At 42.4% G+C, this 23,093-nt stretch overlaps 1 protein-coding gene across 3 annotated transcripts; it reads left to right on the top strand.

The window, feature by feature from the left end:
* Positions 1 to 329: 329 nt before the first annotated feature.
* On the top strand, positions 330 to 22,235 carry LOC311253426 (uncharacterized protein). 3 transcript variants are annotated; one of them, XM_084347382.1, is made up of 13 exons: positions 330 to 408; positions 2,559 to 2,714; positions 3,002 to 3,086; positions 4,298 to 4,470; positions 4,857 to 5,004; positions 6,950 to 7,098; positions 7,606 to 7,751; positions 9,110 to 9,186; positions 10,657 to 10,740; positions 12,276 to 12,338; positions 13,328 to 13,390; positions 20,745 to 20,807; positions 21,065 to 22,235. In XM_084347382.1, exons 3-13 carry the CDS (start codon positions 3,026 to 3,028, stop codon positions 21,217 to 21,219), a joined length of 1,182 nt encoding a protein of 393 aa, XP_084203508.1. In that variant the 5' UTR covers positions 330 to 408; positions 2,559 to 2,714; positions 3,002 to 3,025; the 3' UTR covers positions 21,220 to 22,235. The 3 variants fall into 3 exon arrangements, with proteins under 3 accessions (XP_084203508.1, XP_084203510.1, XP_084203509.1); XM_084347383.1 differs by lacking the exon at positions 330 to 408 and adding an exon at positions 479 to 526; XM_084347384.1 differs by lacking the exon at positions 12,276 to 12,338.
* Positions 22,236 to 23,093: the final 858 nt, after the last annotated feature.

Raw genomic sequence — 23,093 nt, forward strand, 5'->3', positions numbered from 1 at the left:
AGTTGTCCTTTACAGGAAAAATAAAAAACGTCATTATTTTTATTTAGTTTAGTATGCCTATTATTTGTCAGAGTTAACAGGCCGTTTTGTTAGTTTGTTTGCTTTTTTCCCTCTTTTTTGTGGCCGCCTTCAGCTCCGCTTTAGTTTTTATTATAATGCGCCTCGCGGCCGCATCACCAGGCGGCCGCAGTGGCATTTGCCCACATTGCCCATGGCCAGTCCGTCCTTGACAACCAACCAAAAGGCCACATAACTTGCGGTCTTTCCATTCGCCCACCTGCTTCGTTGTCCAACCAGCCGGCAGGTCACCTGTGCTAGCAACAGTAGCAGCTAACGTTACCTCAGCACCTGCTGCGCCCTCGGACCACTCGGCCTCAACTTCACGTTGTTCTTCTGGGGAGTCACTGGGTGAGAGTGGGTCCTCTGTTCTGGTAGAGAGTGGGCCACTGTGCTAGCTGCACCGGCATCGTCTTCCGGTGCCTCTTCATCTCTGAGTGCCGCCTTTTTGGACGTGAACCCAAAGTGTGTGAGTGATACACTCTGGTTTAGCTTTCGCTTGCTAGCCATTTTCAGTATAACGTCACGTCTTTCTTCTGTTTGGCGCACATGGCTAATTTGCATACATGCGCAGGACCGGCTGGCTCCGCTTGGCAACAAATAGGCCTACAATATATTTGTGAATAAATGTTTTGGATTCTGAATACTGGACATGGTGAGCTTAAAAACATTTTAGTGACCATTAGTGACAATAAAATATTTTATTTTTTTGAGAAAATTTTAGACCCCCTTCAAATGTTGCTTTGGAGGCTTTCGGGGGTCTCATGGGTTAATCAGGGGGGTCGAGCCCCCCCGGACCCCCGTATTTCGCACACTGCCTACGTGTGACATCAATGAGCTAATGGTGTGAGCACCACCATTGTTTCTTTGTTCTCTCATCAAAGAAACAAGTGGTTATCTTAATTAATAATTATCCCTGATAAACATTATTATTAATGATAGCCAAATTTAACCCAAAACCCCCTATTAATGTTGCATGAAGCATTACAGAATATTCGCTAAAAACTATTCACAAGCAAATGATAGGCTATAGCCTACACAAATGAAATGGTATTTTACTTTATTTACAACAAACTGCGACTTGACTTGGAAAACTATCTTTCAAATTTATAAACATCTTATGTGTGATTCATGGCACAATTCAAGCTGGATTGAAAAATGTTTTGTCTCTCTCCATTCACTACTTTTTTCTGAAATATCCCATATAATAATCCCATGGGGTCCACCGGAAGGGGCGTGATTTCAGCTCTCTATATGATGAGGCACCTCACAGACCCTCTCCGAGGAGCTAAAGAAAACACCAGACTCCTTCCATGCACTAGCTACAATAAGATTTGAAATCTACCCGACAAATGGTGTTGCAGTAGGACTCAGGAAGAGCGTCTAGCACTATTATGTTGTATGCTATAACCATTCTATGTTTCTTTGAGGCAATGGATGGAGTGATGGTGAGACATCCTCCGGTGTGTCAATTCATCAAGGGTGCACACCACATGTGCCAGGCAGGATGCTGTGACCTCCAATCTGGGAATTCCTGTCACTGTTCTCTGACAGTGACTCATTTAACGACCCTAGATGTAAGACAAATACATGACAAATAAGAGTTATGATTTACTGAAGATACATAAAAATGTTCCAAAGATAAAACAGTTTAACTGTGCAAATAAATACTAGCCAGACAGGAAAAAAATATATATAATAGTAAAAGTTCAGACATTAACACCCATAAAAACAAACAACAAAAAATACCACCAATAACTATAATTAGCCTACCCCTTTAACCACTTTTTGGGTAAACTTTGTATATCCGTTTTTCCTAATGAGCCTGAATGCATCATCACTAAATGTCCCGGTAGATTCACAAGCCTCTTACCATCTAACATTTCAGAAACTGATCTACTTTACACATCTCCCTCCTCTACTGTATCTACACTGTCTGATGTCAAATGTAAATATGACATGGGTGGCCTTAAAAAAGCTTTGCCATTTTCGTTTGCTTATGTGACCTTTAATATTATTTTAATTAATTTTCTTGTTAATTGAGCCCAAAAATAATCACATTTAGATGAAAATCCCAAAAGCTTCACATTTCAAGTGACAATTCTGCCACGTGCCTCTTGGTGCAGGTTGCCAATTAAGCACAATGTGGAGGTCTTATGCGATCTTACATAGGCCTACTCTGAGTTTGGCTGTGAAAGCTGTATCTTAAATGTAACCTGTGGCAAAAAGCAAACAAGCTGTTGAGGGCCTATATGAATATAGAGTAGCCTATGTCACAGGTTTGTTTAAAACCACAAAACTAATTGTGTTGTAGAGTAGGCCTATGTGCAACATTGTGAATCTACGTTCAGGTGAAAGGGTTAAGAACATAAATTTGGGGCAGAGAGTAAAATAGGTGGTCGTGATTTGTCTGTGTGAGTCTGTTTCTGGTAGTCAATTAGGCTGATATCTACTAAAGTGTTTTTGAACGATGTGCCTCATAATTGTGATATTTCCCACAGCACTTGAAGGCGCCACTTGGAGCCGTTGAGATAAAGCCCGTGTTGAAGCTGAGAGGAGCGGAGACACCTGCGGTCATTTCAAACAGTCAGAGCTGCGGCACATCACCGCTGAAATCTCCCGCCTCAGGAGATTCTTTCATCTCGGGACACTCTTCGGTAAGATCTGCTTGTATTTACATGTGTATGCCTTTTATGGTGCATGAAAGATGCCGAACTTCAAAACTCTCAAATGTTGATTTCTCAACAATCCGGGACCTCCAAAGGATCAACGTCGGAACTTGTATAACTTTTGCCGCACTCCTGGCCTTGGTTAACTTTTGGAAATAGATCAAAATGGACCTGTTAATAACCTTTACTAGGAAACCCATTGGTTGGTGATTAGCCTAATGTTTATTTTTATTGTAACGAATTGTAATCATTCTAATGAGGCTTTTCTGTTTCAGCACTGAAGAAGAGGAAAGGACATTATGCTTCCTCTGTGTATTTTGGTGATGGTGCTGTGTCTTCAGTTCGGAGGGCTCTGCAATGGTGACATATGTTTCATATAAGTTCTGCCCAGGAGACATTTTAGTTAGTGATTTGATGAAACTAGATAGTAAAGTTTGCACTTCAGATGAACATTCCTGAACAGAATCATAACTTTTGTGACATTGCTTCAAGTAAAATAGAGTCAAATGGGCTTACACATTTTTTCTCACACATCTCCATGACACTCATGTAATACCAAGTACTCTAGTAGGCTACTAGTCTAGTCAACTGTATCCTTCACATCTGTGGGGCTCCATAGCAGAGAATGCAAAGTGATCTATATATATATAGTCACATAGCCCATGCCTCTTAAGCAAGCCAGCTCAACAAATGCTACTAGATTTAGCCAGTTAGCACCTGTTGGCTGGTACAATACAAGAATATTTCTGAATCAAGTATGTAGCTGCTGCACCAACTTTTATTATTTAAATTTAACAATGCTGCACCAAGGATTTTATCTTAGCCTACATGGGCGGCACATGCTACCTACCTAGCTGGCTAACTGGCTACATGGGGTTATGAGCTTTTACTACTTTACTAAAGTATTAAAGTGAAGCGATAGTGTAGCTCCACGCTTCTAGTATATGTTAGTCAAATGACTGTGACATATGTCCATCAACAGTGCTCAGGTGCCTGCTGAGACCACAGGCATGAGGTTGGAAGTTTATCTATTTTAAAAAGTGCTAAATTGAGTCATCCAAATAACTGAACCCTTGTTTTGGAACTCACATTTTCTAATATGCTTGTCATTCTGTTTATAATACAGGATAGGCCTGACATTGATACGCTGTCCTACTGATACCTTACATATCTCCTATGATTGTTTTGACATGTTGAGACAGAGACATTACTTCTCTCTCAGAAGTAATGAAGCTGAAGTTCATGCTGTATCAGTGTGGAAGGGTGTCCCCTGGCCCCTGACGTGGCTACCTCACTATTACCTCCACCCAGTGGATAATCAGACAAATCAATCATTTTATCCTCTCAATCATCAGAGGCACATCTGACCTACAAGTACCAAATGTTGGGAAATTGTAATACTGAATTGCTTCTAACAAAAAATATTGAAAAAGTATCCAGATTTCATTAAATGGTGCAGCACTAGCATCCTCACTTTCCCACCCCCTGCTCCTTTAACTCCACTCATTTCTCTGCATTATTTTTGTCTTGTGCTGCTTACACATATTTACATTCCACTTCTCCTCCTCCAGCCATTCATGTGGTGGAGATATGGAACCTTCAGGTGGAGTTTGGCGAACCAGCCATCTTGCCCTGTAATGGCTCAGCCTACCTTGAGGGGAAAGGGACTGTCCAGTGGGAGGCCATGGGGGAGGATGTGGCAATTTTACGAGGAGGAGAACTAAGAGAGGGGGACAAATTTATGGTTAGTGCTTCTTGTCTTTAATTGACAGTCTAAAATCTACAGTAGTTTAATCAAGTCTGCTTTGCTGTAGTGAGTGTGGATTCTTTACATTTTAAATCATGTTTGAGCTACAAGTTTAACAGGCTCCTACCCTAACCCTTACCCTTCCCGAACAAGATTGAAAAATTGAGACCTGATTTTGATTTGATTTCACTTTACTGTCAGAATTTTCTTCTGAAATTTGTCTTGCATCCCAAGACGTACACTGTTCCACATACTGTAGCTACATTTAACCAAGCACACTACAAACAAACAAATAATACAACATACTGTTTATTACATCAGACATTACCAATAAGAGGCTGAAGTGCAATCAGTATGATTTACAGGGTCATGATTCCTTCCAGGGCCGAATCCAGTTGCCCTCAGAAGAGAAGGTCAGGGAAGGAGACTGGTCCGTGGTCTTCCAGAGCACGATGCTCAGTGACACGGACATGTATGAGTGCATTTTGGAAGGAAGAAAAACCCTATCAACAGTATGGCTTACAGTGATGGGTGAGTGGGAGGCAGAGAAAGGTGGTTCTCAGGTGATGTCATTTGTAAGACTAAATACACACGTAACTGTTAGACTCTGCTTAGTAGTTACAAAAAGACTTTCGCTATATTAGAATAAAATAGTGTTAAAACTGCTCCCTAAGAGTATGGGTGGGTTCCAGAGGTCACGTTAACAGAATGTTTTCCAACATTGACTGAATTTTTTATAAAAAATGACGGAAAACTCTGTACGCGGCATACTGTCAGTAACCACACGCAGACAACAATCCGGGTGCTGTCAGCACGTTGAAGGGCTACTGATTGGAGGCCTTAAAGCGCATCTGTGACAGAGGGGGTTCAGGCGTGCCCCTGGTAAAGAAAGGAGCTCATGCTGTCGGTTTCCTCCAATCCAGCCTCCGCTGTGGCAGCAGAGTAAGCGTTTTGAACAAAATCAGAACAGCCACGAGAAGTCTTCTGTCCTAGGCAAAGACAGTAAACCTATGGCTGTCGCAGACATTATACGACAGATGGACCCTTTAATCATGAGTTTAGCTATATTTTAAGTCTGATTCTTTTATTGTGTATAACTGGAGTACAGTGCTTAATCTTTCCAGTGCACTGTGAAAGTAAGCCTGGATGTGGATGTTTTTGCAAAACATGTTTAATCATTTTTCAAGTGACTACGAGGAACTTTCAGTTTTTGTTGATTCTAGCGGCCCCTAGAAAAAAAAAAAAAGTCATACGACACCAGCGCCTGCTTTCGTAAAGATCTTCGCTAGCGCATGCCAGTGGCACGTGCATTTGTTTTGGAAGTGAGTGACAGAGAGACCGCAGGATGGATCGCGATGAGATTGTGATTTTATATGTGATATATGTGATCAGACTTGAGCACAGGCATTATTAATAACTACATAAAAATAGCAGTCTGTTCGCTGATGGTCTTGTTTGCTGTTACAGGTCATTTATAATCATCAGATGAATTATAAGACTGTTTCATAAACACTTAAAAGTTCCTCGAGTCACTTTAAAATAGAACATTTTTCAAATATTGTTTCTGGCTGCAATATTATGTTTAGTGGTTTTATTTTATATGTGGAAATTTGTTACTGTGATGACTTCAATGTTCTCCACATATGAGGCCACCATGACATTTTGGAGGAACTGCAGACTTTAGATGTAGTCAGTTTGAAGTTGTGCCCCCTCATGGAATCTACAGTTCTTTTCATCCATGCCCTAACTTAAAGGTTCATTATACCTCAAATAAACTAGTTCTTCTGCGATGGCGCCAAATTGTTCCAATGAAGATTAGAAGCACACACTTTCAGACTCGCTTTTCAAAGGCAATCATGATGCACTCAATTGTTCACACAAACAGTGGCGGAACAAGTGAAGAATTATAATACAGAGCTGGCAAACACATCTGACATGTATCCCTCCCAATATGGCCTGGACATAGAGTTTGAAGTAAAGATGTTTAAAGCATACTGAGGCCTTTATGCTAAAGCTGAGAGGTGACTCCACCTTCTGAGTCTCACTTAGTAGGATGATTTTATCATACACAGCTAATATTATTTAAGTCAGTGGTGTGGGGTAATGACAAAAGAGCAGTAAGTAGAAACAAACTATTACATGTCAATGATATGGGAGGAATTTTATCATACAAGGAACTGTTTTTTTTGCACCAGTTTGACACCAAGTGTTCCAGGCAGCATGTATCAACATGCCCTTCCACAGTGGAAGGATTTTTTTTCCAAAGCAATGCATTAATTCCCAAGGATCAAATGAATTAATTCCTCTGAAGGTTCAATAGTTGACAGGTTGACAAAGTGACTTTGACAACCAGGGTCTCAGGACACTGGTACAGATTTATTACATTTTATTTTAGGTCCATCAGAAAATTGATAAGACTGACTTAATCTCTTTTTCTTCTTTCTTTCTTCTTCTCTTTCTTGGCTTCTCTCCCAAGCACCCCAAGTTGAGCGCTCCCTCGTGGTGCCTGTGGGTGACAAGGTGATTCTACCATGCTACATTGAAATTTCCAGAAGCCAGTCCCACAATGAACTGCAAGTCTGGTGGACCAAGGACGGCAGCCCTATAATCACAACACTAACCAAGGTACTCTACACTGCAGCATTCTGTAGATGCGATCACAATTTTAGTATATTGTATCTTTTGTCTGATAAAAAAAGATTACTTGTATATGATTCTACAGACATTGTCAGGAGTTCATATGCGAAAACAGCTTCAGCCAGTTACATGAAAATAGATACTTCAAAATCCTGATCCTTATTGCATGCCACTGTGTATGTACACTTGCAATCTATCTCTGTCTGAATCTGTCATAAAACTAAACTAAAAAAACTAAGAAAATTGTAGAATATACACACAGTATGAGTATATACAGAATAGCAGACCTCAGATTCTCGCAGTTTTTATGACTTTACACACATGAAAGGACAAATATCTTTTCCACAAGGATACATTGACGCTGTTATTTTTGTATTTTCACTGTCCATATGTTAAATGTTCTCTGTCAGTATAGTACTGTATACTGTTGTTGGTTTGTATCCTGTCATCAAAGATATTGTCTGTTAACATCTGATCATCTCTTTTCACTTACAGGGTTTGTTCACTGCTACTACAGTGTCTAATCTTGAGGATGTATCTCGGCTTGATCTATTAACTGACGCTAAAGAAAAATTTAATCTTTATATGAGCCCAACATTAATGAGTGACAATGGAGAATACCACTGTTTGTATAAAACCAGGTAAGTTCTACAGAATTAAAAGTTTATTTGTGTTGACGCTAAACTCATGGACTAAGTTGGGGTCTTCAACTGCAAAATGTTTGGTTGATTAGTTCTTTTTAGTTTTTGCATCATTAGACAATAGTAATTATGATTTATATCTCTGGAACTTTAATAATAATGATAAAATAAAATGTCTTTATAGAATGTCACTTTCATACTTAAATTGGTACCCCAGCAGTATAGCAGAAACATTTTCATGTTTTGGGGGGTGGGAAGGAAATCATCATGACCTTTGTGCCTTGATGATTACCAAGGCATTCATAATTGCCATCACAGCCTATTGGTGACACTTAGTACAAGCCAACTGACCAGGCGTAACGTTCACACATTTTTAAAGTATTTTGTGACGGAATTCCAAGCTGCAAATTACACATTTAGAAGTAAAAAACCTTTACTGATTTCTTTTTTGATCATCACCAGGATTATTCTTATTGACTCATGAGTATCAATAAAAGCTGTCTTCAAAAGACGATAACGTCACACTTACACAAAAGGACCCAAACGCAAGAAACACACAGGCAGACAGGTATAAAAACAAAAAGTGAGCTATCATGAATTTACTGTCCAAAATGCAAAAATCCAAAAGTGCGAACAAAGAAATGGCAGGTGATCAAAACTGGCAACAAACAGCAGGCAAAGGTAAAGACCAAAGTAACTGAAGACAGATGAGAAAACCACGAGGAACAAATCAGGAACACAGGATGGGGGAACAGGCACAGGAGCACAGGAAACATGTGAGACGATAATAGAATGACTACAGAACTGACATGAGGACGACAACAGATTAACCAACAAAGAGTGAGGGAACAACACAAACTTAAATACAAGCTAACCTAACAAAGGGCTAACAAGGCTGATGTGAGACAGGTGTGTGTGTGTTGTCTGGTTGTTGTTTGTTTCTCTGTGTAACATATAGCAGTAACAGGTCATCAGTATCCATTTTTCTAAGCTGCTGACACAGCTGGAGCCTGCAGGAACCACTGTTTACAGAACGTTAGCGTTAATCAGTGTGGATGCTCACATCATTATCATTATAGCTATTGTTATAGTTATTGTTCTTAGTCTGGGCAGCTTGTAATTCTTGATGAAAAAAGAGGTAATTTCTTAAACATCATTTAAAATGTGGGACCTTTCTACATCTGTCCTGTTGTCATTATGTTCAACTGGACTATATTTTCATTATCATTATAGAAAGAATGAGGTATTTTCTTATTATGTAAGCACATACAGAACATTGCTCAAAATGCAGTGATAAAATGGGCTGTCTACTGCTACTCCTTGCAATAGGTAATAACCATTATCAATTATATTTTCAGATATTCTGAAGATCCGAGACCTGGAATGCCAGAGAGTATTACATTGACTGTGCTGGATACAATTCCCACGGATAATGGTAATCTTTATTGTTATACTTCTTAATATATTTTCATCAGTAGAATTGTTTATGAGAAAATGTTATAACATCAGCTGGTTCTTCAGTTGGAAATCTTATGTGAGCTTCTATAACCTTAAACACTATGTCCACACTACCAGCCCAAATCCATTTGGCATATCCAGATCCAAACCACATTAGGAGGAGGAAATGATTGAAATGGGATTTCTATATAAGCGCCTCAGTCCGGATGCTCTGGCTGCTCACATCGGATTTGCGACACACAGTGTCAAATCCAGGGTGACAGAAGTGCAGACTCCTGTTGCTACTAGAAGAGAGGTAACACAAAACAGAGAAAGGTCAGGCTGAAATTAATATCTTCAATGCAACTCTACAGCGTAATTGTTTGTAGGGCGAGATGATGGATGTCCATTTCTCATGCTGTTGGAAAGCTGTGTCACCAGTGTACGTAATGACTGATGCCTATGTCCTTACCACAGCAACCCATGCAGTTAGGTAGCTGTGGCCTGGTTAATAAAGCAATAGCAATATATTGGCAGTAGACATGTCATTGATGGCAATAAGAAAATAGTTTGATAAAATGCTCGCTAGTTTCACATGCATCCATTAAATGCAAACCAAAATGAAGCACATACGAATCCGCCTCCACCTTAAAATATACAGTAGCTCTGGTCACCTATACTCCGGAGCTGCTCTCACTGTCACGGTGTCTCAGGGCTCATTAGTTAGAGCAGCCGCTGCCACTGGCCTGCCCTGCCGCTACTTCTCCCCTCGGCCTGTTTGCTCTACAGTACCTGCGAGCCAAGAGACACTGCAGTTACGACAGCCAAAGTGGTTTGTGTTTTTACCGGGGCAGCTATGGCTCACAGTCCATGGTATCAGCTCAACCACTGGCTGTTTGTTTTTACAAACCAACCACGAGTACAGTACAACCCATTAACACCAGAGTGAGAAAACAAGTACTACTAGAGAGGAAATTGTGAATAAAAAGGACACGTCAGCTTGCCAGTATGACAGAACGTCTGGGATAGGTAGGACACCCAAAACTTTCACTCTCGCCGATCCCTAGAGGGGCCGCTGCATCCATGCGTGCCGCCATAGCAAAAAAAAAAAAAATAGTTAACATAATCATAACTTGTATGTCCTGAAAAAGTGGTTAAATTCAACCTTTTTTGCCTGGTCTATTAAAAATGATCAATAATTATCAAGATCGACCGATATGAAACTTCGCTATCGTGAATCAACTTTTCAGCAATATTGCCCAGGCCTATGTTGTCTGGACACAAAAATCTAATCTGATCACTCACAGATAATAGTGCGGACACTATTGAACTAGTTTGAACATAACCTAACTGTTACAAATCCAAAAGATGACACACCCGTTGTTCTGTTTTATACCACAGTGCATGTTATATGTCAGTGAATAAATCAGTTGGTGTTAATAAGAATTTTGGTCACTTCTTCATATAGTTTTCCATCCTGATGAGACAACTACTGAATGTCCACTTGATCCTATACCTGTTCACCTGGAAGATCCAACACAACCAATAAAAGGTGAGTCTTACTTGGAGGAAATGGGAATAAAAGAAAACTAGGTAAAATATGCCAGTTTACAAGTACAGTAGCAGACCAAAACGTCCCAATCAGTAGTGTATATTATGAAATAGAGACCTCAATAATGGACTGTAAAAAAAAAAAACTTTTCACACACAGACACACACACACACACATGTTATGAAGACATGTTTGTGTCCACTTGATGACTGCAGGTCCAACTATTCTCTTTTAATTTTGTTTTGGTCACCATCACTTCCTAATTAAAATATCTGTCTCTTTATCTGCTGGACTAGCTGGTGAGGTTAGTGACTATGGCTTCAGCAGCCAGTCTCTGTCTGTGTCTGTCTGCTGCTTTATGCTGGGCGAATAGTGTACAGTGGGTTCATTACTACAAGCAACTCCTTTTGGCGACACAGACCAATCTGATCCTTGTTAAAATAAGAAAATATTGATTAGTGCAGCTTTAAAGATAAACCTTGAGAGCTCAATGCTTAAAACCTACAGGCAGACATCTGTTGGTTGGCTTGTTGGTTTTGTCAGCAGGATTACACAAAAACTACTGAATGGATTCCCATGAAACTTGGATGGAGGATGGGACTCGACCAAGAATAGACACCATTAACCTCATGTGTGGATCTGGATAAAGGGACAGATCCAGGAATGTTTAATCTCTTTCTTCATTTAAACTCCACATGAAATGGAAGGCGGAGTGTTATTCACTGACAAACTAGCTGCAGTTGATCTCAGAGTTTGCATCGGCCGTGTTCACTAGGAGCCTGTTACAGTTAGTCACTGTTAGCGGTTACTTTAGCAACAATTTAAGCCACCAGGAAACTCAAGTCACCACGGGTTTAGGCAGAGCAGGCATCAAGTTTGATTTGACATGGATTATATGGAGTTATTATAACTAAGGTTCAGGAACTGGACCACACCACTTTTTCTCACTGATCTGAATCAAACCACCTGCGTCTCGTCAACCTGTGCTGCATTTAACTCAACCACCTATTGCCCTGATTCAATCATCTGCAAAATCTATATATGCAAGCCTAACCATTTCTCTCCCATTCGTCTCAAGTTCTGACATTCGTTTGCACTAAAACAGAATGAAACAGAAGAATTGAAAACCTTACAACCATCGCCTGTGGTAGAACAGGCACAGGAGCACAGGAGACACATGGATGAAAACAGATGTACCAACAAAGAGTGAGGCTTAAATACAAACTAAACTAATGAGGGGATGAGGTGCAGGTAGACAGACACTGGGAACAGGATAGTGCTAACAAGGCTGAAAAAACAGAACACTAGGAACACAGGTAAGCAGGAAGTAGAAAGTGACAACAAGACAGAAGAGGATATAGTGTAACTACAAAATAAAACCATGACAGTTTTCTGTATTTGCAGTGTTTTTCTAAATGCTGCATTTTCAAATCATTGAAGTTCTGTTTCAGTGCTTTGAGCTTTCATGGCCACCATACCTGTGACCTCACATGTCATTTCATGTTCTTTTTTTTTTTTTTTTTTTACTTAAATAGTAATGACAGAGTCACAGCCAATGGAAGCCTTTGAGGAGATGGTGACGTCATTCCCAGATGAAGGTGAGCAGCTGTATGTTTCAAAGCAGGACATGAAGGAAAATTGGAAAACTTTTCAGGGCTTGGAATACTCTTCACACACCTACAAGGTTCTGTTAAATTTTCCTTGAAGCTTTGAGAGGTTTACATTTATGAACAGATTCATGTCAAGTGTGAACAAATATAGTATATAATTTATATACGGGCGTGGTGGAGTGGTGGCTGCCTGGCTGGCACGCACTCCACCATCCACGTCCCCTGGCAGCGCATCGTCCGCTATTCAGCTTCCAGCGGCTCCAGCCAGACACCACGAACACGACTTCACCCACACAGAGTCTGCCCGGCGTAATCCAGGCGAAAGCCGGTCTAGCAGCTGATCCCCCAGCTACATTCAGTTAGCCATTTCCAGCACCACTGCCAACCACGCCACCGCGCACACAGCCACTGCCACCACAGACCAGGGCTCATCCACTGCTGGTCTTCCCAACTTCCTCCTTTTCTATCTCACCCCCTAAAAGGGCAGGCAACAAAATCTAGGACAAAGGAAAATAGCAAAGTGATACAAAAACTAGGGACAAACCAGAAAACATGAGGAACAATCTGGAACATAGGGAACAAATGAGGAGAACAGGCACAGGAACACAGGAGACACATGGATGAAAACAGATGAACCAATAAAGAGTGAGGCTTAAATACAAACTAAACTAATGAGGGGATGAGGTGCAGGTAGACAGACACTGGGAACAGGATAGTGCTAACAAGGCTGAAAAAACAGAACACTAGGAACACAGGTAAGCAGGAAGTAGAAAGTGACAACAAGACAGAAGAGGATATAGTGTAACTACAAAATAAAACCATGACAGTTTTCTGTATTTGCAGTGTTTTTCTAAATGCTGCATTTTCAAATCATTGAAGTTCTGTTTCAGTGCTTTGAGCTTTCATGGCCACCATACCTGTGACCTCACATGTCATTTCATGTTCTTTTTTTTTTCTTTTTATTTTTACTTAAATAGAAATGACAGAGTCACAGCCAACGGAAGCCTTTGAGGAGATGGTGACGTCATTCCCAGATGAAGGTGAGCAGCTGTATGTTTCAAAGCAGGACATGAAGGAAAATTGGAAAACTTTTCAGGGCTTGGAATACTCTTCACACACCTACAAGGTTCTGTTAAATTTTCCTTGAAGCTTTGAGAGGTTTACATTTATGAACAGATTCATGTCAAGTGTGAACAAATATAGTATATAATTTATATACGGGCGTGGTGGCGTGGTGGCTGCCTGGCTGGCACGCACTCCACCATCCACGTCCCCTGGCAGCGCATCGTCCGCTACTCAGCTTCCAGCGGCTCCAGCCAGACACCACGAACACGACTTCACCCACACAGAGTCTGCCCGGCGTAATCCAGGCGAAAGCCGGTCTAGCAGCCGATCCCCCAGCTACATTCAGTTAGCCATTTCCAGCACCACTGCCAACCACGCCACCGCGCACACAGCCACTGCCACCACAGACCAGGGCTCATCCACTGCTGGTCTTCCCGACTTCCTCCTTTTCTATCTCACCCCCTAAAAGGGCAGGCAACAAAATCTAGGACAAAGGAAAATAGCAAAGTGATACAAAAACTAGGGACGAACCAGAAAACATGAGGAACAATCTGGAACATAGGGAACAAATGAGGAGAACAGGCACAGGAACACAGGAGACACATGGATGAAAACAGATGAACCAATAAAGAGTGAGGCTTAAATACTGTCACAACCTGGCTCAAAGGCTGTGCCAAAGTAGGGAGACAAACACGAGTTGGCTACTAGCAAGCAGTATTTATTGGTCCCACAAGTATAAATCAACCAAAGAAAATGTGTAAGGATCAGTATCAGTAATGAAAGCATGTATGGGTGTGTGACAGTGTATGTGCAGATCAAAAGAAACAAGAAAACGTGCTGCCATCAGGCCTGCCAGTGAGCAGGGATCAGTCCCCCAGAGAGAGCGCTCGCAGAATGAGGACAGTCTTTATAGGCAGAGCACACTGGCCCAGGTGTTGCTCATGCAGCTGACGACCCTCCATTCAGCACCTGCAAAACACAACCAAAAAGAAACAGGGACCCCTAGTGTCTGGGTGGAGGGATCGTCACACCCCCCCTCTTGAAAAAAAACTGGGGTTCCCATCTGGAAGCCCAGACAGACACCGTGACAATATTACAATTGACCAATCAATCTTCACCAGTGATTCAAGATTATACTTTATCATTCAGAAATTGCTCTGTTCAAACATACAATTTACTTTTTACTCAATTTCTTCTTTTGGTCTCATAACCCTTTTATATACTGCAACCCATACTCACGACTTCTGCAATGACCCTCCCCGGTATCAGCCAGCCAATCTCCACCCTGCAACCCGGTACCCCTGGAGCGCCTGGCGAAGCAATCTTAAGAGTAGCCGTGGAAAAAGGAAGGGGAGACCAGGAATGTCACAAACAGTAAATAGCTCAAGAACAAGGTGCTCTTGACAGAGCATCAGCCACAATATTTTCTGAGCCCTTAATGTGGCGGATATCCAAACAGTATGCTTGCAAAAACAAAAACCATCGCATCAATCTGCGGTTCGGACAGCACAAAGAATGAAGAAAAGTTATCGGGTTATGATCTGTATAGACCACCAGAGGAGCGCTGGACTCGACATAAACTTCAAGATGTTGCAACGCCCACACGAGGGCCAGAGTCTCTTTCTCTATGACAGAATAATTTAACTGGTACGAGTTAAATTTCCGAGAGAAAAAACACACAGGACGTTCAACACCATTTCTGTCAGACTGAAGCAACACTGCACCAGCACCTACATCACTTGCATCCACCTGCAGCTCGAACAAACGGTCCATACAGGGTGCTACAAGGACAGGAGGTGAACACAAGACAGTTTTAACATTTTCAAAAGCCTGTTGACATGAAACTGACCAAATGTATTTTGCTTTAGCTTTCAACAAATCAGTCAAAGGAGCTACCACAGTTGAAAAGTTCCTGCAAAAACTGCGATAGTAACCCACCAAGCCCAAAAAACGCATGAGCTTCTTCTTGGTGGTGGGCACTGGATATTGCTCAATTGCAGTCACCTTTGCTTGCACTGGCCGCACCTGCCCTTGCCCCACTACCTTCCCGAGGTAGGTAACTGTAGCCTTGGCGAACTCACACTTAGCCAAATTGACTGTCAGGTGTGCATCACGCAGTCGGCTGAACAGCCTCCTAACGCAGTCAACATGATCTTCCCAAGTATCGCTGTAGATCACGACATCATCAAGATACACCGCACAGCCATCCAGCCCAGACACAACCATATTCATGAGACGCTGAAAGGTCGCTGGTGCATTCCGCAACCCAAAGCTCATCACAGAGTAGGAGAAGAGACCAAAAGGAGTTATAAAAGCGGAAATCTCTCTAGCTCTTTGAGATAGTGGAACCTGCCAATAACCTTTGAGTAAATCAAACTTACTGACAAATTGAGCTGAGCCCACCTGATCCACGCAATCCTCTATGCGTGGAAGTGGAAAAGCGTCAGGTTTAGTTACCCCGTTTACCTTACGATAATCCGTACAAAACCTAAAACTTTTGTCAGCCTTTTCCACAAGCAAACAGGGAGACGCCCAGCTGGAAGATGAAGGTTCAGCAATATGATTGTCAAGCATATACTTGATTTCTTTCTCCATTACCTGGCGTTTCTGCTGGGACACCCTGTAAAAACGCTGGCAAATTGGCTGGGCATCACCCACATCAATGTCATGCTCTATCAAGCGTGTACAAGTTGGAACATCATCAAACAAGCACAGATAGCTGTTAATCAGAGCTGACAGTTGGACGCGCCGCTCCTTGGACAAATGTCCAAGCAATGACTCCAAATTACACAGCGTTTCTGAGTTCTTTAACCGGCCCCGCAACAAGCTCTCGTCAGGTGAAACCACCCCATCATCTTCATATACTGACAAGTTAACAGCTGAATGCCTGTCCACAGTTTCTGCCATTAACACTGGTTTCCCTTTCTGTTGTTGCCCACTCCCCCCCGTTGCACAAGACTGCGACGCTCGGGTGTAGTAGGGTTTTAACAAGTTAACATGGCAAAGCTGAGTGTCTCTTCTACGCTTTGGTGTTGATAACAGATAGTTCTGCTCAGAAACCTGACGCAAAACTGAACGGACCGTGAAATTTAGCCTGAAATGGAGAACTGACAAGTGGTAACAAAGCCAGAACCTGGTCACCTGGGCTGAACTGGTGAATTTCAGCTTTACGGTCGTAAAGATGCTTCATTTTTGTCTGCGCTGAGGCTAAACTTTCTTTAGCCCTTTCCCCAGCCATGTACAATTGATGCCGGAAACCATTAACATAATCAATCAGATTCTGAGGTGGTTCGGGTTGTGCGACCGGATCATGCAGCAGAGCTAATGGCCCACGCACTGTATGCCCAAACACAAGCTCATTTAGGCTAAACCCAGTGCTCTCCTGCACAACTTCTCTGGCAGCTAGCAACAACCATGGTAGCCCCTCCTCCCAATCCTGATTTAACTCAACACAATATCCCCGCAACAGAGACTTCAAGGTTTGATGAAACCTTTCCAATGCGCCTTGGCTCTGAGCGTGATATGCAGAAGCTTGATTATGTTTTACTCGGAGCTGCTTCAAAACTTGGGCAAACAAGTGAGAGGAAAAGTTGGAACCCTGATCACTTTGAACCACTTTTGGAATTCCAAAGATAGAAATAAACTGTGTCAGTGCTTTCACCACAGATTTAGCAGTAATGGTACGCAACGGATAAACAGCCGGATATCTGGTGCTTTGACACATCACTGTAAGCAAATAATTACTTCCAGATTTTGAACGTGGCAAGGGACCAACACAATCAATGATCAGATGCTCAAATGGTTGCGCAATCGCTGGAATGGGAGACAGAGGAGCCGGCTTAATGTTCTGGTTAGGTTTTCCTGTCATCTGACAAGTATGACATGTTTTAATATACTGAGACACATCCCTCTTCACACGTGGCCAAATAAAATACCTGAGGATATAGTCGTACGTCTTACGGACCCCCAAATGTCCTGACTGGTTGTGCGACGCTCTCAGAACCTCTTCCCGGAATTTGGACGGGACAACAACCTGAAAAACAGGATTACCCACAAAAGTTTCCCCGTGTGGCACCCATTTTCTGACCAGCAACTTGTCTTGCAGCAGATAACCTTTTGCAGCACTCTGCCCATCAACATTCGAAAGCACCCTGTCAAACAGCCCACTAAGCGTAGGATCAGCCCGTTGCTCTGCCGACAGGTCGCTGCGGGAAATAGACAGGAGAGAGTCAGGTATAGACAAAAAGAAAGCCCCCCTGTCCTCTATGCTACTCTGCTCAACTTCAGGTTCTGCCTCCCCACGGCACATAGCCCGTGTAACTGCGCAAGCTGTGAAAACACTAGGAAAACACCGCGCACTCTCATCAGGTACCGTAACAAAGGGAGAAGAGGTTACTATCGGAGCTGGTGGAACGTCAGCCCATACACGGCTACCAGCCAGATCATTCCCTAGGATGACATGAATGCCGCGGATTGGTAGAGCAGGACGCACACCCATAACCACCTCACCCTGAACCAACCCACAGTCCAGCTCCAATTTATGCAATGGAACAGGCAACACAGTTAAACCCATTCCCCGCATCAGAATGTAATCCCCAGTATCAGTTCCCTGAGAAAAAGACAGTGCAGAACTCACAATGAATGAATCAAAGGCCCCAGTATCTCTCAAAATTTTCACCGGTACCTTGATACCACTCCCTACCAGCGACACATGGCCGTCCGACACAAAAGCTGAGAAATCCGATTGCTTCAGGCTGCAATCCGCTCCAGGCTCCATCTTTTCATATGGGGAAATGACACCGGGAGAACTGATCTTTCCAACCGAAGAAGCAAGTGCGACAGGCTTGACATGTGCACTACCAAACCCACTTTTAGCACTGGACTTAACCGGGCATTCAGCTTTCCAATGTCCCCTGCACTTGCAGTAGTGACATAATTCAGCCGGGTCAAACTGCATCTGACCCCGTTCTGACCTACCCAGGCTAGGGCTAGCTCCTCCCTCCCACCGTTTACCTGCTGGGCGAAAGTTGCTACCATCCCCCCTGTACCGAGCATCATCCCGAGTCCTGCACTCGCGGTCACCACGATGCGTCAACACATACTCATCAGCCAGAGTAGCGGCCTCGATAGCCGTCTTCACTTTCCGTTCATTTATATAAGTAGCAATGTGACTGGGAACAGAGTTCTTAAATTGCTCCAGAATGATCAAGTCACACAAAGCCTCATAAGTATGAACCCCCAGTGAAGTACACCAACGATTAAACTGAGTGATTAACTCCCTGGAAAACTCCATATGTGTCTGCTTACCTGACTTCTCCCAAGACCTAAATCTCTGGCGATATGCCTCAGGCACCAACTCATAAGCCTTTAACACAGCAGCTTTGACGGACACATAAACCTTGCTTTCAACTGCACTAAGCGCAGAATAGGCCTCCTGCGCCTTGCCTGTCAAAACGCACTGTAACAGTAACGTGCGCTCAACATCAGACCAATCTCTACTCTCGGCCACTCGCTCAAAAAGTAAGAAAAATGTGTCTGGATCTCGCTCACAAAATTGAGGAACCAAACGCAGGTTACTGGCAACATCAAAAGCATGTGAGGGCCCAGAAGAAACAGAGACCTGCCCTACGTTACCAACATTGACCAAACTTAATCTGCGCTCTTCAAGTTCAAGTTTTTTAATTTCCATTTGCAACAATAGCAATTCTTTGCGCTGCTCAAAAGTCAACCCAGTACTCACCCCAACTTCAGGGACAGACACATCAGCTGTGTCTAATCCAGAACCACCAGCATACAATTTAGGCTGGAGAACACCCGCTTCCAACAAATTCTCCTTTAGAATGTTCTTCACATTCTCCTTTAATCGCCTATCACCAACATCCATCCTAAAATGTTCGGCGATTTTTACTAATTGCTCCCGCGAACAACGCTCCAATAACTCCTCCGACGGAGCTCTCAAAAACTCCTCCAGAGTAGTCATAACTGAGGGATCAAAAGGATCAACTTTACCTGTCCGAACACATAAAAACTGATAACACACAACAGAGCTCAACCGGCCCATACACAGCCCAAAAAAAACAGCCACAGCCCCGTCCCTCTAACTGCCTAACCAGAAACTACTTAACTCTCCCCCCTAGTCTTCAGGCGCTACTTGTGGTGGGTATTTATGCACTGTAACCCGCAAACCCGGTGAAGCAACCATAATGTGGCGACTCCACCTGCAGCCCCGGACGTGCTCCCAAGACAACTGCTTTAGCCACTTTCGTCACCACACTATCAAAGCTCCCCCCAGACGAACCCCAAAGGGAATTCGCCCCTAAGCCTAACCAGGGACAGAACAGCAGCAAAACTATGGCTTGCACAGAACCACCAGAACTCAGTGCCACAACCTCACCAATAAAGTTGTTAGCTTAACGACAACACATCCCTCAAAACAAAACATGTTACCCAGTAGGCTACAATTGCTTACATTTCACCAAAAACAGCACAACAGACTACTCACCACTCGTCACTCGTCTCCCAAATGATTAGTTGCCACCCATTCACAAAAACAAGATGCACAACTTACTACACCTGACCCCCGACATCACGCCAGCATTACACCAAGAAATCACAGTCTCCGCCCATTTTCAACCAGCAGAACAACTGTGCTTCACAACCGGGTCAATCAACAATTGGACGAGCCCCCATTTGTCACAACCTGGCTCAAAGGCTGTGCCAAAGTAGGGAGACAAACACGAGTTGGCTACTAGCAAGCAGTATTTATTGGTCCCACAAGTATAAATCAACCAAAGAAAATGTGTAAGGATCAGTATCAGTAATGAAAGCATGTATGGGTGTGTGACAGTGTATGTGCAGATCAAAAGAAACAAGAAAACGTGCTGCCATCAGGCCTGCCAGTGAGCAGGGATCAGTCCCCCAGAGAGAGCGCTCGCAGAATGAGGACAGTCTTTATAGGCAGAGCACACTGGCCCAGGTGTTGCTCATGCAGCTGACGACCCTCCATTCAGCACCTGCAAAACACAACCAAAAAGAAACAGGGACCCCTAGTGTCTGGGTGGAGGGATCGTCACAATACAAACTAAACTAATGAGGGGATGAGGTGCAAGTAGACAGACACTGGGAACAGGATAGTGCTAACAAGGCTGAAAAAACAGAACACTAGGAACACAGGTAAGCAGGAAGTAGAAAGTGACAACAAGACACAAGAGGATATAGTGTAACTACAAAATCAAACCATGACAGTTTTCTGTATTTGCAGTGTTTTTCTAAATGCTGGATTTTCAATCTCACATGTCATTTCATGTTTTTTTTTTTACTGTTTTATAGTAATGACAGAGTCCCAGCCAATGGAAGCCTCTAAGGGGATGGTGACGTCATTCCCAGATGAAGGTGAGCAGCTGTATGTTTCAAAGCAGGACGTGAAGGAAAATTGGAAAACGTTTCAGGGCTGGGAATACTCTTCATACACCTACAAGGTTCTGTTAATTTTTCCTTGGAGCTTTGAGAGGTTTACATTTATGAACAGATTCATGTCAAGTGTGAAAAAAATATAGTATATAGTTGTAACAAGTTTATTTGCCATGAATCTTTTAACCTCTGACTCCGTCCATCCATCTACCTCCCTCCTTCCCCACCCCTTTTTCAAGGCATGGAAGAGACATCTCTTCAGTGGGACACTCTCCCTTGGATTCGGATCGGACTAATCGCTGGAGTCTTGCTGATCACAGCGATGGTCCTGTGCATTCTGGGAGCTCTACGGGAAATTTGGAACGACGGATTTCCACTTCTGCCATTAAGCTGACCTGCATGCCAGAGAGAGTTTGAGTTAGCTCTTGAGCTTGATGCACAAGGAAAAGCTTCTTTATTTGAATGAAGGGGTTTCTGTGGTTGGGCTCACCACAGATGATTTAGGGTTGAAACCAGACAGTGAACTGTGAGTGTTAACAATACAAGCTTTTAACAAGTACATATTTCAGAGCTCAGAGTTTGTTTCAGATTTCTATATGACTCTGTAACTGACCTACAGTATGAGGAAACAGTACATGCAGGCAAGCCATATGCCAGTCCTTGAGGGTGTTTGTTAGTGTGAAAACATTTGTGATGAGATGGCAGGAGATCCAATCCGGAAAAACACAATATTGATGTTTTGCATCATGCCTGTATTTTTTTACATTTTTTTGGTAAGCTTTCAATGGCAACTGAAGAATTTTGACAAGCTATACATGTCTTTGTGAATGGGATTAAGGACCTTAAGCTGCTGGGTGTGCCCATTGTGTAGCCATGACAATGTGGCCAAGTTGCTTGTTTAATGCAACAGCAAATTAAACAATTGGGACGCAAATATGACAATTATTACTTTAAAAATTCTTGAAAATAAAAGCTGCCAGTGACAGCCTGTCTCTTAAAAACAGCATCAAATAAATGCTTTTTTTCTTCAGATAAGGTGATGATAGTCCCTGGCTATTTTAGAGTTTCTGGCAGTTGCCAGGTTAGCTGGGCTTATGACTGATGATGGCCAAGTGGGTTAAGACCATGTACCAGGGCCATGGTCTACTCCTGAGAGGCTGTTTCTGTAAGTCTCTTTTCGTTATTTTATTTTTGTACACATAGGTCATGTTGTATTGTGCAATTCAAACAAAATGTGTCACGGTTTATCTCATTATTTTCAACAGTTTCTTTAACATGTAAAGTGTTAGATGAGAATTTTATCAGAAGTGGCAACCGTGGATACATTTTACTACTATACTATGTTGAGAGATCAGGAATGATTAATGTGTATAACTGACTTCAACATGATTTCCCATGATTGCTGCTGAAGCACTGGTTCATGTTTGCTTGCTTTCATTGGAGTCAGTGTGTGTCAGGTCCATGGGTAAAAGACAGGACCTGATCCCTCTGGATAGGAATGATGAACAGGTGCATACAGCTTAGAATGAAATTCAATACAGAAATGACTGTGTGCCAAACTGTGCTCTATACGGCAGTAATATCAATAACTCAACAGCAAATCAGTTCTCAATGACCCTATGTGAGTACAGTCAGTATACGTCTGCCACACTTCTGATTAATTTTACTCAATTGACAGTCATTGTTTTGAGCTGATGTTTATGATAGTATGTCTGAGATTTGTAGAGAGTATGTTTATTTCTCATGCATTTCTCCAGAAGTAAAAAACAACTTTATCTTATGAGAAAATAGACTTGGCATCTGTATTTGAATTCAGTATATTTTTGTAACATATGTTTTGTACTGTTCATATGTACAATGTCAATCCGTAAAGAATCACATTTATTATTATGATTATAATTATAAACTGTCTATACACTGTCTCTAACAGTGTATAGTGTATTTGGCTTTAACCTCAATGTGGAATCAATGACCTGTCTAAAATGCGACCTTGGATGAACCCCTATGGATACCAATGATGCTTTACAGTACATGTATATTAATAGAATGTGTTGAAGTATCCAGCTGCACAGCCTGGTATACTTTACATAGCTGAGATGTATAAAGGCCACAGTACTGGTGGGGTCAGTCCAGGACCATCCTTTTCACACACACATTGTTAACCCAGGGTTAACGTAAGCCCAATAAACTGTATGATTCATTTGGCCCTTCTGCTAGCCCTGGTTTAAATCTCTGTTGAAACATGTGACTAATGTCACTAATGTTAAC

The sequence above is a fragment of the Pagrus pagrus genome (assembly GCF_965226575.1).
Source record: "Pagrus pagrus genome assembly, chromosome: 24".
NCBI lineage: Eukaryota > Metazoa > Chordata > Actinopteri > Spariformes > Sparidae > Pagrus > Pagrus pagrus.

Bases quoted from the DNA above. Each gene is read 5' to 3' on its own strand.
- LOC311253426 (XM_084347382.1), top strand. From the start codon at position 3,026: ATGCTTCCTCTGTGTATTTTGGTGATGGTGCTGTGTCTTCAGTTCGGA. The intron at 4,471-4,856 runs GTTAGTGCTTCT...GATTCCTTCCAG, and splicing joins GAGAGGGGGACAAATTTATG to GGCCGAATCCAGTTGCCCTC. The intron at 7,752-9,109 runs GTAAGTTCTACA...TTATATTTTCAG, and splicing joins CACTGTTTGTATAAAACCAG to ATATTCTGAAGATCCGAGAC.